This window comes from Syzygium oleosum, unplaced genomic scaffold (assembly GCF_021117445.2).
Source record: "Syzygium oleosum isolate NSW1041296 unplaced genomic scaffold, Sole_v2.1 Sole_v2.35, whole genome shotgun sequence".
NCBI classification, from domain to species: domain Eukaryota; kingdom Viridiplantae; phylum Streptophyta; class Magnoliopsida; order Myrtales; family Myrtaceae; genus Syzygium; species Syzygium oleosum.
This window is the reverse complement of record NW_026607519.1, coordinates 995,141-1,007,683: the sequence shown is the minus strand read 5'-3', so window position 1 is coordinate 1,007,683 and position 12,543 is coordinate 995,141. Positions and strand designations below refer to the sequence as shown.

General features: G+C 40.4%; 1 protein-coding gene across 1 annotated transcript; it reads left to right on the top strand.

Moving 5' to 3' along the window:
* Nucleotides 1-10,169: 10,169 nt before the first annotated feature.
* Nucleotides 10,170-12,305, top strand: LOC115676981 (probable xyloglucan endotransglucosylase/hydrolase protein 6). The gene is made up of 4 exons (XM_030600035.2): nt 10,170-10,431; nt 10,976-11,076; nt 11,217-11,413; nt 11,647-12,305. Exons 1-4 carry the CDS (start codon nt 10,242-10,244, stop codon nt 12,035-12,037), a joined length of 879 nt encoding a protein of 292 aa, XP_030455895.1. The 5' UTR covers nt 10,170-10,241; the 3' UTR covers nt 12,038-12,305.
* The last annotated feature ends 238 nt before the right edge of the window (nt 12,306-12,543 follow it).

Genomic DNA, 12,543 nt, shown 5'->3' with positions numbered 1-12,543 from the left:
TTTTGGGAGAGATACAATTTTCCCTTTTTTGATCTCGCTGAATTTACATGCCTAGGATTTTCTTCGCTGCACCTGAATTTTTCATTTCAATTTAGGCTCCGTTCGTTTGGCGGAAAATATTCTCCTTTTGGAAAATATTTTTCCGGAAGTCATTTTCCTGAAAAATGTTTTCCTGGAATACAATTTTCTAGTGTTCGGCTAAAATCTGAAAAAGTTTTCGAAAATATTTTCTGGTGTTTGGCGACAGCCAATTTGGCGGCGTGCGCGCGGCCGGCGGCGGCGGCGGCGGTGGGTGGCGGCGGTGGGCGGCGGCGGCAACCGGTGGCGATCGGCGCGTGGCGGCGGCGGGCGGCGGCGGCGACCGGCAGCGCGATCGACGACAAAGGGCGGGCGCGGTGGCGATCGGCGACGGCGGCGGCCGTGGGGCGGCGGCGGTGGTGGCAAGCGGCGGCGGCGACCGGCGGCCAGTGGCGACCGACAGCCGGCGGCGGCGGCAACCGGCGGCCAACGGCGGTGACCGGCAATCAACTTCCTCTCCCACGGAAAACATTTTCCCTCCCATAGGCAATTTTGCCTTCACTTTGGAGGAAAATGATTTCCTCTTTGTGAAAAGAGGAAATCATTTTCCTCAAAACAATGAAGGATTTGGGGGTGGGGAAGGAAAATGTTTTCCCACAGAAAACGTTTTTCGCCCCAGAACACCGGAAAACGCGGAAAATGTTTTCCGGAAACGAACGTAGCCTTAGTGCTCAATTTTTTCTTCAAATTATATATATCAGATTTATCTTTTGCTGCAATCAACATGTCATCAATATACAATAACATATAAATGAAAGAGCCATTTGGAAGTTTGCACAAATATACACAATTATCATATTTTCTCCTACAATAGTCAAGGTGCACTATAAACGAATTAAACCTTTTATACCACTGTTTAGGTTATTATCTTCAAGCCATATATAGACTCTCTCAATAGACAAACATGACATTTATTACCTTCAAATGGAAAACCCTTTGATTGACCCATATAGATTTTCTCTTCTTGTTCACCATGCAAGAAAGCTGTTTTCACATCGATTTGTTCTAACTTTAAATCATGCATAGCAACCAACACAAGAAAAACTTGAATGGAGCTATGTAGAACAACAAGTAAAAACACATCATTAATATGAACTTTCTCAATCTGACTATGGCCCCATTTGGTTCAGCTTTGGGAAGGGGCTTTCGGCCTTGAAAGCCCCTTCCCAAAATGCTGAACCATTTGGTTCGGCTTTTCGAGTCCGGAAAGCCGAAAGCTAGCATTTAGAATGTCGTTGGAATGCCGAAAGCCCAAAGCTGATCCGGACCAGCTTTGGGCTTTCAGCATTCCACAAATGCTGAAGCCTATTTTTCCCTTCCCAAATTACCCTCACTCAAATTTCAATTTTCCGATTTTGCCCTGTTACTGTTCATCTTCTTCACCGTGAGGGTGGCCGGTGAGGGTGGCCGGCGAGGGCGGATCTGGCCGGCGACGGGCCGGCGAGGTCACCTGACCCAGGCGACGGCCGCCTGGGGTCGGGCGACCGCCCAGGCGCTGTCGCCTGGGTCGGCGGTCTCCTGGAGTCGCGCGACCCAGGCGGCCGTCGCCCGACCCCAGGCGACCTCGCCGGCCCCTCGCCGGCCCTTCGCCGGCCAGATCCGCCCTCGCCGACCCTTCGCCGGCCACCCTCACGGTGAAGAAGATAAACAGTAATAGGGGCAAAACCGGAATATTAAGAATAAAAATTGCGAAAGCCCTTTGCAAAAAAAAATTTACCAAACGCTACTTAGGCCAAAGTAGCTTCACAATTTTTTTTTTACTAAATACCACTTGCATTTCCCCAAGTGACTTTCATCTAAAGGTATTTGCATTCCCCCAAGTTGCATTTAAAAAGCCGAACCAAACGGGCCCTATAACCTTTAGCAATTAGACGAGCTTTGAACTTAATGTCTTCAACTCCAAGCATACATTCCTCTATTTTGAAAACTCATTCGCAACCCACAATTTTCTTTCCTTTTGGTGGCTTGACAAGCTCTTTTCTATCTCTTCATTTATAGCAATTAACCACTTTGCTGAATCTTTTGAAGAGACAGCTTCATTGTAGGTTTTGGGGTCACTATACTCTACTGACTCTGCAACTGGAAGGGCATAAGCAACAAAATCTGAGAACCCATACTTTTGTGGAGGTTTCACTGTCTTTCTTTGTTTATCTCTAGCAATACAATAATATTCCTCTTTAGGTTCTTCAATCTCAATATTATTAATATACGACTGACCTGGTTGTGAGGAAATTACTTCAAGCTCCACGATCTTTGTAGGACTTTCTAGATTTTCATGACAAGGAACAGATGAAACTCCTTATCTAGACCAGCATTAGACAACATTCACTTAGTTCTTTCTAATAAGGCTCTATTCATGCATTCTGAAATATCATTTTGTTGTGGTGTATTTACTATAGTATGATGTCTTACAATGCATTCGTTTTTGCAGACCTCATTAAACTCGCCTCCACATAATTCTAGCCCATTTTCTATTCTTAGCCTTTTGATCTTCTTACCGATTTGCTTCTCAATCAATATTTTCCATTACTTAAATGTAACAAAAACATCACCTTTTTTTTTAATAAATAGACCTAAACCTTCCTTGAAAATCATCGATAAAAGTGAGTAAATACCTTGAACCAACGCCTTTCTAAGGAACTTCGTAGGCCCCCAAAGATCAAAATGAATGTAATCCAAAGTGCCATTTGTTGTGTGAATTCCTGTTATAAAATTGACCATTTTCGGTTTCCCGGAGATACAATTCTCACAGAAATCCAATTTTTCAATTTTCTAACCACACCAAATAGCTCTCTTACTCAACTCCTTCATCCCTCTCATACTCACATGGCCTAATCTCACATGCAATAATCTAGTGTTGTCTAATTCTAACATACTAGATAAAATTACATCTAAACTGATAACTATAGTGCCTTGCAGTTGATACAAAGTGCCAGTTTTTAGCCCTTTCATCTATAGAAGCGAACCTCTCATAATCTTCATAACTCCACCTTCATCCGTAAACCTGTAACCATTAGAATTAAGTGTACCTAAAGAAATGATGTTCTTCTTTAAATCAGAAACACATTTGACATTTTTCAAGGTTTTGATCATGTCGTCATGTGTCTTAATGCTGACAGCCTCAATCCCAACTGCTTTGGATTTAGCGTTATTTCCCATTAGAATGACTTCACCATTATATTTCTTATACATGGAGATTCAATCATGATTATGACACATGTGGTATGAACAGCCTGAATCAAGAATTCGACGATCATTGAATGTGTCTTTATCATCTACAACCATTAACCAATCTTTGTTTTTTTCTTCAGCAACACCAGTTTGAGTGACATTGTTGTTTCCCTAAATATGTCTGTTATGGTACTTCTGATTGTTCTGCTGATTTGCATTCCATTGATTTTGCTAATTCAGATTATTTTCTTTTTGCTGCTTTTCATTTAGTTTCAGATAATTTATCTTGATATGTCTCTTAGAATTACATTAAGTGCAAGTCAGATCCTTATGCTTCGATTTTGACCTACTCCTGCCACAATTGCTTCTCTCAACAGACCTTCCCCTAGCAACTAAACCAGCCCCATGATCATTACTGTCTTCAAATGTCAATTATGTATCTAGTTTCTGCTTATTTAGAAGATTAGTCTTGACATCTTCAAGATTGATAGTTTCTCTACTAACAATCATGGTCTCTCTAAAATTTTTATAAGAGGGAGGTAGTAAAACTAACAATAAAAGAGCTTGATCCTTATCTTCGATTTTAACATCAATACTTCTTAATTAAGAGATGATAGCATTAAACTAAAAAAATATGAGACTTAAGAGAAGCACCTTCAACCATACGGAGAGTGAAGAGTTATTGTTTGAGCCTCAACTGACCAGTGAGGGATTTTGTCAAAAAAACACTTACCAATTTCGTCCATAAACCTACAGTTGTTTTCTGTTCTAGTACCTACTGCAGAATTTCATTTGTGAGATACAACTAGATAGTAGAGAGAGCCTATTCATCCAATTCTTCCCAAGTTTCATCCAAAGTGCTTAATGTTTTCTTCCATTTCCCAAATAGAGTTTTCTTCAAACCCTACTGTGTAAGAATGGCCAACATAAGAACTTGCCATTGGTTGAAACTGCCGCTCCCATCAAACTTTTCAATATCAAATTTTGTTGTTAAACTTGAAGCCATAACTAGAAGATCAAAAAACTCGAAGGCTGTGATACCAAATTAATATGACAGATGTGGAAACTTCAATGAAATCAACACTGAGAAGAATAAAAGAACTCACAGATTTATGTGGAAAACCCTTACGAAAAAATCACACGGAGAGGAGAAGTAAAATCCACTATAGAAATTCAAGGATTATACGAGGTGGCTCAAAAACCGTAAGACTCTTTCTGTCTATACTTCTTAACATAATAACTTAAGAAAAATAATATTTATATTATTCACAAGTCCTAACGTTGACCTAAGCTCATAGAGAATTCGAAATATACTCAACGTCATGTCTCATTCAATGTCCCTATCCATGTCATATGTCATGTACAATATATTTTCCAAAAAACATATTCACACACGATGGGATCACCCAATACACAAAATGTTGCGATATTTCCACCTGATTGCATATCAGTTAAAATTCTGATTTTCAAGCTCTTTCGAGGAAATGCAAGATAAATGCAAATTGGGGCTTAATCGAGAAGTTGTGGTACCAAAATGGCGTTATGGATTGAACCACCAGACCTAAGTGTCTAGTTAGCACAGTTATACTAGTTACGCATGCCACTAAACCTCAAATATAATAATGACAGAACTTTGTCATGCCAACTTAATCTTGGCGAAGTGGATGAAGCTTCGTGAACATTTTTAAAAAGCAAGATGGCACACCGGTTCCATGCCAATCTGGTTCCTAGTAGAATTGGCGTTTCATACCTTATACTTCGGAATCAAACATGCCGGTTTTCGTATTGAATCGGGCCGATGCTCAGCCAATGATGCTAGCAGTTGAATATAAACTAGTAATGGATGCAATTGATGCAGTATAAAGCTATTCGGCTTCACTTCTCCTTTTTGAAGAGTTTCCCCGTATTATCCGGAAAGAACCGCGTGCATGCATGTGATTCATCTCCACGAAGCAATCTTCTATCATATTAGATACCCTGTGTCAACAAAATTCAATCGTTTGGAAATTATAGCATGCATTCACCCGTTTCATATTCACGAATCATATCTTCAATAGCGACACGATGGTAATGATGCGAATTTTGTTCTTTGTTAAGACAAAATCTCGTGATGTACAATTACATGAAAGGAAGCTTAACAAACGATCGAATTCATCTTTTATGACGGCTATAAAGAAATGGTCTTTCAGGATTTCAGAAATACCCCGCGGAAATGTTTTGAGAACTCTTTCTCCATATTTCAAAATGGGCCCTTATAATTATTGACTATACAGTGGGAGTCACTCTCCAGCGTGGTCTCCGCAGCCAACCGTTTTTCTCCACGTGGACTATAGTTGGGGCTTGGTACTGCTGTTAGGGTACGAGAACTTAATAAGAACGTGGGAAGTTTCCTTGACTGAACTGGGTAGCGCCACGTGGCTGACAACGGTTGGATAATAGAAGAATTCCCCCCTTTCAATCATTGAACACAAAAGTGATCCCTTTGTCCTTTTGCTTTCGGCTCGTAGGTCTCCTTCCTTCAATTCTGGACCTATTAGACGTTCGTTTCTTTGTCAATTGAGGCCTCATCTCGTTGGTCCTACAATAAATATTCCCTTCGGGGGCATTTTGGCCAAGGTTAAGGCCAGGAAAGGAAGTTCAGCTCCAACTCCTGTCGTCCACATAGAGAAGATATTTCTTCACTTCGTATCTATGCAGTTTTTGTGCAACAAGAGTGAAATTTTCGCCCTCAAATCGATTGCTCGTGTACTATATCACCCATTTATAGAAGAAATTGCGTCAATGCATAATTTTGTTCTTTCAAAATAATGATGTTTTCATTTCCGCTGCTAAAGGAAGCGGGGGGAAGATTTCCGAGAAGTTACTGATAAATGGCATCTACCATGGAAGGGTTGCCAGTTTACTTCTCGTGAGCATTGCTCCGTGCAAGAATAACTTAGAATAGGCAGCATGGAGTCCACTTGGCATCCACATCCTTTAGGATTTTCAAATCCGCCTCTCACATCCTCTCTACTTCATCTAGCTTATCGTGTTAACATTGTGTGCGCTAAACCCTTTCTCAAGGTTCAAGAACCAGGGAGTGAACCTCCTCAACAAATTGCTTGAGGTATGATGTTGCTCATATTGTAACACAATGTCCTGTGAACATTTCCCTCGATTGTGTATATTTTCCTTGATGGATATCCTTGATTGATTGAAATTGATACTATAAATCAGGATAGAAGAGTCTAAATATCTCATTACCTTCGATAGTCACCTTGTACTATCTGTAATGCATCTTGTACTTTTCATTTAGGATTATACAAAACTACTCATTCACCCACTTTACAGGTGAAGGTTCAAATCTTAGGACTCTCTCTCATGCTCATTGCTCTTGGTGGTTTACAAATTGCTCACACATAATAGGAGCCGAGCCTATTTTACAAAAAAACAAAAAAAAAAAAAACCAAGTCATGCACGTGCAGAGGACCGGTGTATAATTGACGGGGGAGTGTTTATTACAACCTCCACATCGCTTAGATACGTAGCTAAAACATCATGTCGGAGTATTTTCCTTTTATCTATTGGTTTAAGTTTTTGAGACTTGACTTTCACATTTTTACAATGTTCAAACAAGACATCAAAGCCTACAGGTTCAATCAATGAAAAGCTGGCCTAACAAGAACACCCGGCCAAACAAGACCACCCTTAATCACCAGTGACAGGATCAGAAAATGGTCCCATGTTGGGAGTATAAGCCAATTTGGCACTCAATATCAATCAATTTCTCCTGGCTGTTCATGAGTATAATTGGGCAGTGGGCACTCATAATTGAAGAGCCTTAACTCCAGGGTTAGTTGACGAGCAGATAGAGAAAGAGAGAGTAGGATGTACCGCAGGGTGTGTGATAACCGAGGACAGGGTAGGCGCAAGGGAAATTCATGATATGACATTACGTAATATATATCTCAAGCTCTATCTTATTGTCCTAAAAGTTTTGCATTATGCTGTCCACGAAAAATAGGAGACAGGATGATGATACCTGTGCATGCTTGAAGTATTGGGCTGCTTTCGGATTAGGATATCATCTTCGTGAAGCGCTGGAAATTTTCTTATTATAGGTGACATTTGAGAATTTCCAGTATTGATAACCCATTCAATTTGAAAATTGCGTGATAGAGTAATTTGGTTTTTTCGTCTGGTGGGAATTTGCTAAACTTCATTAAATTAAACTAATCTCTTCAAAGTTAGGGAGCTTAAAACAAAAGGATCAAAGACCGGGTACTTTATGAGCAAAAATCAATGGGTTATAATCAGGAACATCTCCCACATTTATATTTACATAAATTTGCATGAGAAGTCGCGGAGCTAAGAGGGCAAGTACGGGCCGCCGCCGCTCCTATGTTCCATGTAACTTATGATAATAAGCCCAAAAAATGAATATTTAAACTTGTTCAGGGTTTGGCTATACACTTTGCCTCCCAAAGTTCAAGGTGGTGGTTGAGTCTAACGTTTATAATTTTATGTTGAATTTCGTTTTTTTTCTTTTACTCATTATTTTTTTCTTTTCATTTACAAGTCTATAAAACAAATTCTCTTAACTACTTTATCATATTGATGATTAGAAAGACAACATATTTTTGTTAATATGACCATTTATAATTTATACAAGTAAGAGATGACCTTTCATAAACTATAATATTATTTTAAAAGAAATATTAGTATAATTATAAGCTTTGGGTGACTTTAAATAGATGAAACTTCATAAAAGAACTTAAAACACACCACTAACAAAAATTATTTCAATAGTACTCTTCGATATTTTTACCTCAGCTCAAACAAAAACACCTTTTTATAATTTTACCTTTTATGCATACTGACTTATTGTGCAATTTTCTTTTCTACATCTTGTAATATTAAATTTTGATAGCACCTTCAAGTCAAGTACATTGAACATTTCGCCCCCTTTAGTCAGAATTCTGGCTCTGGAGTCATAATGTGTCTTATATGTAGATGAAGGAAAATAGCATTGAATAGATCAACCATTTTCTCTAAATTCCCACAAAATATCCTTAAAAAATTTGGACCACCCAATTAAAGCTCATGATAACGTTGTAATATCCAACCGTAGGGAATCTGGAGATAGTCCTCACCTAACGCACACACGAACGAATAGATAAGTGCAGGAAACGTGATACCGTTCCATAAATTCAATGCCAACAAAGTTGGAGAACGATGCAGTTGCATAATAGATATCTTAACATTTTCTCTCACATGAGAATTTTTAGGATGAGAAACTTATGAAGCATGCGAGTCTATTGAAAATGGGTGAAAAGAACAAAAAAGAAATATGGAACAAACTGAGACGTTTGCCTTTATATCACGTAAGTTTAAGGGCCTGCTTTATTTCTTTAAAATAAGCAGAAAGTAACTTATTTTTATTTTCAATTAAAATTTCAAATTTTAATTGAATTTCATAGAATTATGAAAAACTATAAATGAATCTACGTATCGATATTTTAGAGTTGTGAGTGTTTCAAAAATTTTGGATTTAAAAAAGAAATTAGTGCACATCAAGTCTTAAAACTTATAACGAAAATTCATTTGAGTTCTAAAACTTTCAAAAAGTGCAATCAAGTTTATCAGTTAGCTTCGTCCAATTTGACTAACGAAAAATGCTAAGATGACTTTTTTCTATTACCTTCTTAAACACGTAACACCGATGTGTCATTTTTTATAGTTCTTTGAAAAGAGAGGTGCTGATGTGCCATTTCTTCTGCGTTATCCAACATTTTCTCATTCCTTTGAGCTTAAGCGGTCATGGCCATGACCGCTTAAGCTCAAAGCTCGCAGCCATGGCCAGATCTGACTTCGAAGCTCGTGGCGTTGGTCATGCACTGCTCGAGCTTGAACCTCGCGAGAATGAATGTGTTGGCCCTTCATAGGTATCCAGATATTGAATCTGATTTTTTCAGGCCTGTGCAAAGTTGCGACTTGAAAGAATTTCACATGTTTGTCCCCCTCTAGGAGCCATTGTTTTCTAGATTAACATGATTTCCAGTCTTAATTATTCCTCGATCACAGAGGCTTGCAGCTCCCTTTGTTCTAAAATGTTTGTCTCAGTCACCGTTGATTGCTGGAGTTAATCGATTCAATTCAGCAAAAATACGATATTGCGGTTAACATTCCCGAACTGAGTATAGCCACGGCCGCGAGCTTTGAGCTCGAGAGGCCAATGGCTAGATTGGGCCATGGCCACCAGTAAGCTTCAAAGGATCTTACCATGGATGCGAGCTTCAAAGCCAGATCTGGCCATGGCTGCGAACTTCGAGCTCCAGCGACGAAGGGAATTGGTCGCTTGAGATCGTGGTCAAAGCTCGCTGTCATGGCCATTCGATCTCGAAGCTCCCTGCAGCCGTGGTCCCTTTGAGCTCGGAGGAAGGAGAAGATGCCACATCAGCGCATCTCTGTTAAATTTTTTTCTAAAAAAAATGCCACATCGAAAACCGTATGTCTAAAGAAAAAGACAAGTCGGCATTTTCCATTGAAAAATTAGACAGAATTAATAGAGAGATTTGATAAGATTTAAGATTTGATGATTATAAGTTTAGGACTTCTGTGCACTTATCACTTTTAAACAAAGGGAAACTACATATTGCCCAGCTTAATTAAGAGCTTAAAACTAAGGACGGTTGGGACTGTGGTTGATCTTTTCCTTCGAAAAATCAGGTTGAAGAAATTAAATTGGAACCCAATTTATGTGCGCACGCGCGAAAGAGAGAGATTGTGGGTCCAAATGACGGCTTGCAATTAGCTGGATGGAAAACAAAGGGTGGTAATGGCGTTTTCCATTTGAATGCCCAAATCAATCCTTTTCCACTCCCCCACATCTCTCCCTCTTCCCCACTGCTAACGCTCTATATATAAGGCAACCCAGCTTCTCTCTTTTAAGTCACACTCGATCGACTTGAGTAATTCCCTCTCCTGTCATTATCTTCTTTCTGGCTTCAGTCATGTATCCTCGGCGACCTCTCGACCTTGTGACCCTAGCTGCCTTCTGTGTTCTCGCATGCTCTCCTCTGGTTTCGGTTTCTGGTCGACCGGCGTCTTTCGTTCAAGAATTTCGCATTACGTGGGCGGATTCCCACATCAGGCAAATCAATGGAGGAGAGGCCATTCAACTCATTCTCGACCAAAGTTCAGGTAGCATATATATACACATACATGCTATGTTCGGCTTGACTAAGTCTCGTGCATGAAAGTTTGCTATAATCCTCACTGTGTAAATTTGAAACGAGGAGAGTAAATGAAATTGTCATTGTTTTCCTATCAAGTGACTGGTCAAGCACACGTTTTAACCAATTAGTACAATACCATAGAAATAAAGACAAGAATGGGCGAGGCATATTGATGGAATATTCATGGTTGTCACATTCCATAAATGGTGCGTGAAAGTTCAGTTGAAACAAAGATGTGGGGTACATCAAGGGACTGTAATTTTAATTGTCCCAAATCACATACAGGTAAATGTTTATGGAGGATTGCGTGTATCCATTAGAATTATTCAAACTGAGTAGTTCAAATATTCCATGATACCATACCAAAAATACCGCCGTATCATTAAATTCGAAGAAGCATATATAAGTTCATAGAACGTGATCGAAACAAAGAGAAGGGCAAAGACATTTTAATTATCTGCTTATCTCGGTTGAATGAAGGGGATGAACTTCAACAATACATGTTGCAGGATGTGGATTTGCTTCGAAACGCCGGTACATGTTTGGACGTGTGAGCATGAAGATCAAGCTCATCCCTGGAGACTCCGCCGGAACCGTCACCGCCTTTTATGTATGTTTTGTCCCTAGACATTAACCAATCTCTCTCTCATCTCTCTCTCTCTCTCTCTCTCTCTCTAGTCTTCCTAGCGTGACTTGTGATTCCCAGACTAACTTATTGCATGAACGGTGTGTCTTTGGCTTGGCCGACAGATGAACTCAGACACAGACAACGTACGGGACGAGCTGGACTTCGAGTTCTTGGGGAACCGAAGCGGTCAACCCTACACGGTCCAGACCAACGTGTATGCTCACGGGAAGGGCGACCGAGAGCAGAGGGTCAACCTCTGGTTCGACCCGGCCGCGGACTTCCACACCTACACCATCCTCTGGAACCACCACCATGTCGTGTAAGAAGTCAAACGCTTTCTGACAACTTTCTGATGGAGTCACATTAAGTCAGCTGTCAAGTGTCAGTGTGAGCCCTATCTAATAATATTCCGGAAATAAGTGCATGCTCAGTATTGACTTTCCTGGCTCCTTGGGTGGACTTGTTGGCTTTTCTGGTCTTCTTGTCCATTACCAATTGAAAAAAGGATTGAATGGAGTATACACCGTCAACTCTTTGATGGGATTTTTGCAGATACTATGTAGATGAAGTGCCCATAAGAGTGTACAAGAACAATGAGGCCAGGAGAGTGCCATACCCAACTTACCAGCCCATGGGAGTCTACTCCACACTGTGGGAAGCAGATGACTGGGCCACTCGAGGAGGCCTTGAGAAGATCAACTGGTCCAAGGCCCCCTTCTACGCGTACTACAAGGACTTCGACATCGAGGGCTGCTCCGTCCCCGGCCCTGCAAGCTGCGCCTCGAACCCTAACAACTGGTGGGAGGGCGCTTCGTACCAGCAGCTGAGTGCGGTCGAGGCGAGGCTATACCGATGGGTCAGGATGAACCACATGGTTTACGATTACTGCGCCGATAGATCGAGGTACCCGATGGTCCCACCCGAGTGCGAAGCAGGAATATAAAGAGAATTTGCTGCCCCAGACAAAGATGAAGAAAAAAATTTTCTAAGCCAAAATATACAAGAAAATATGTTGATATGACATATGCTTGGTCCTACTCTGCACAAACTGGGAAAATCCAATACGATGCATGGTATAAAGAGGGGTCGTGCTTGTATGTATTTGAGAGCCAGGAAAGCTGGCCAATGTCAATTTCTGCATCTTGTAATTTGTTGTGTTTTTCGTGCAAGAAACTTCAGGAATAAAGTATTATTATAGTACTTGTGCATAACATTTGTCTGCAACAAGTCCCTATGCGGAAGTCCCTAGCTAGTGGTCCTTTTACTACTAGGCGGATGGTGGATTTTCTTTCTTTGGAAATATGGAGGAATAGGGAAATGCTGTGTTGTCAACGTGAAGTTATCGATCTTAGTCTTATCCAATATATGAAGGATGATATGTGTTATCAATGCATCCGTAATATCACTAGTGGAAGATATTCAGCCCTAGAAGATACGGCATGATGATCT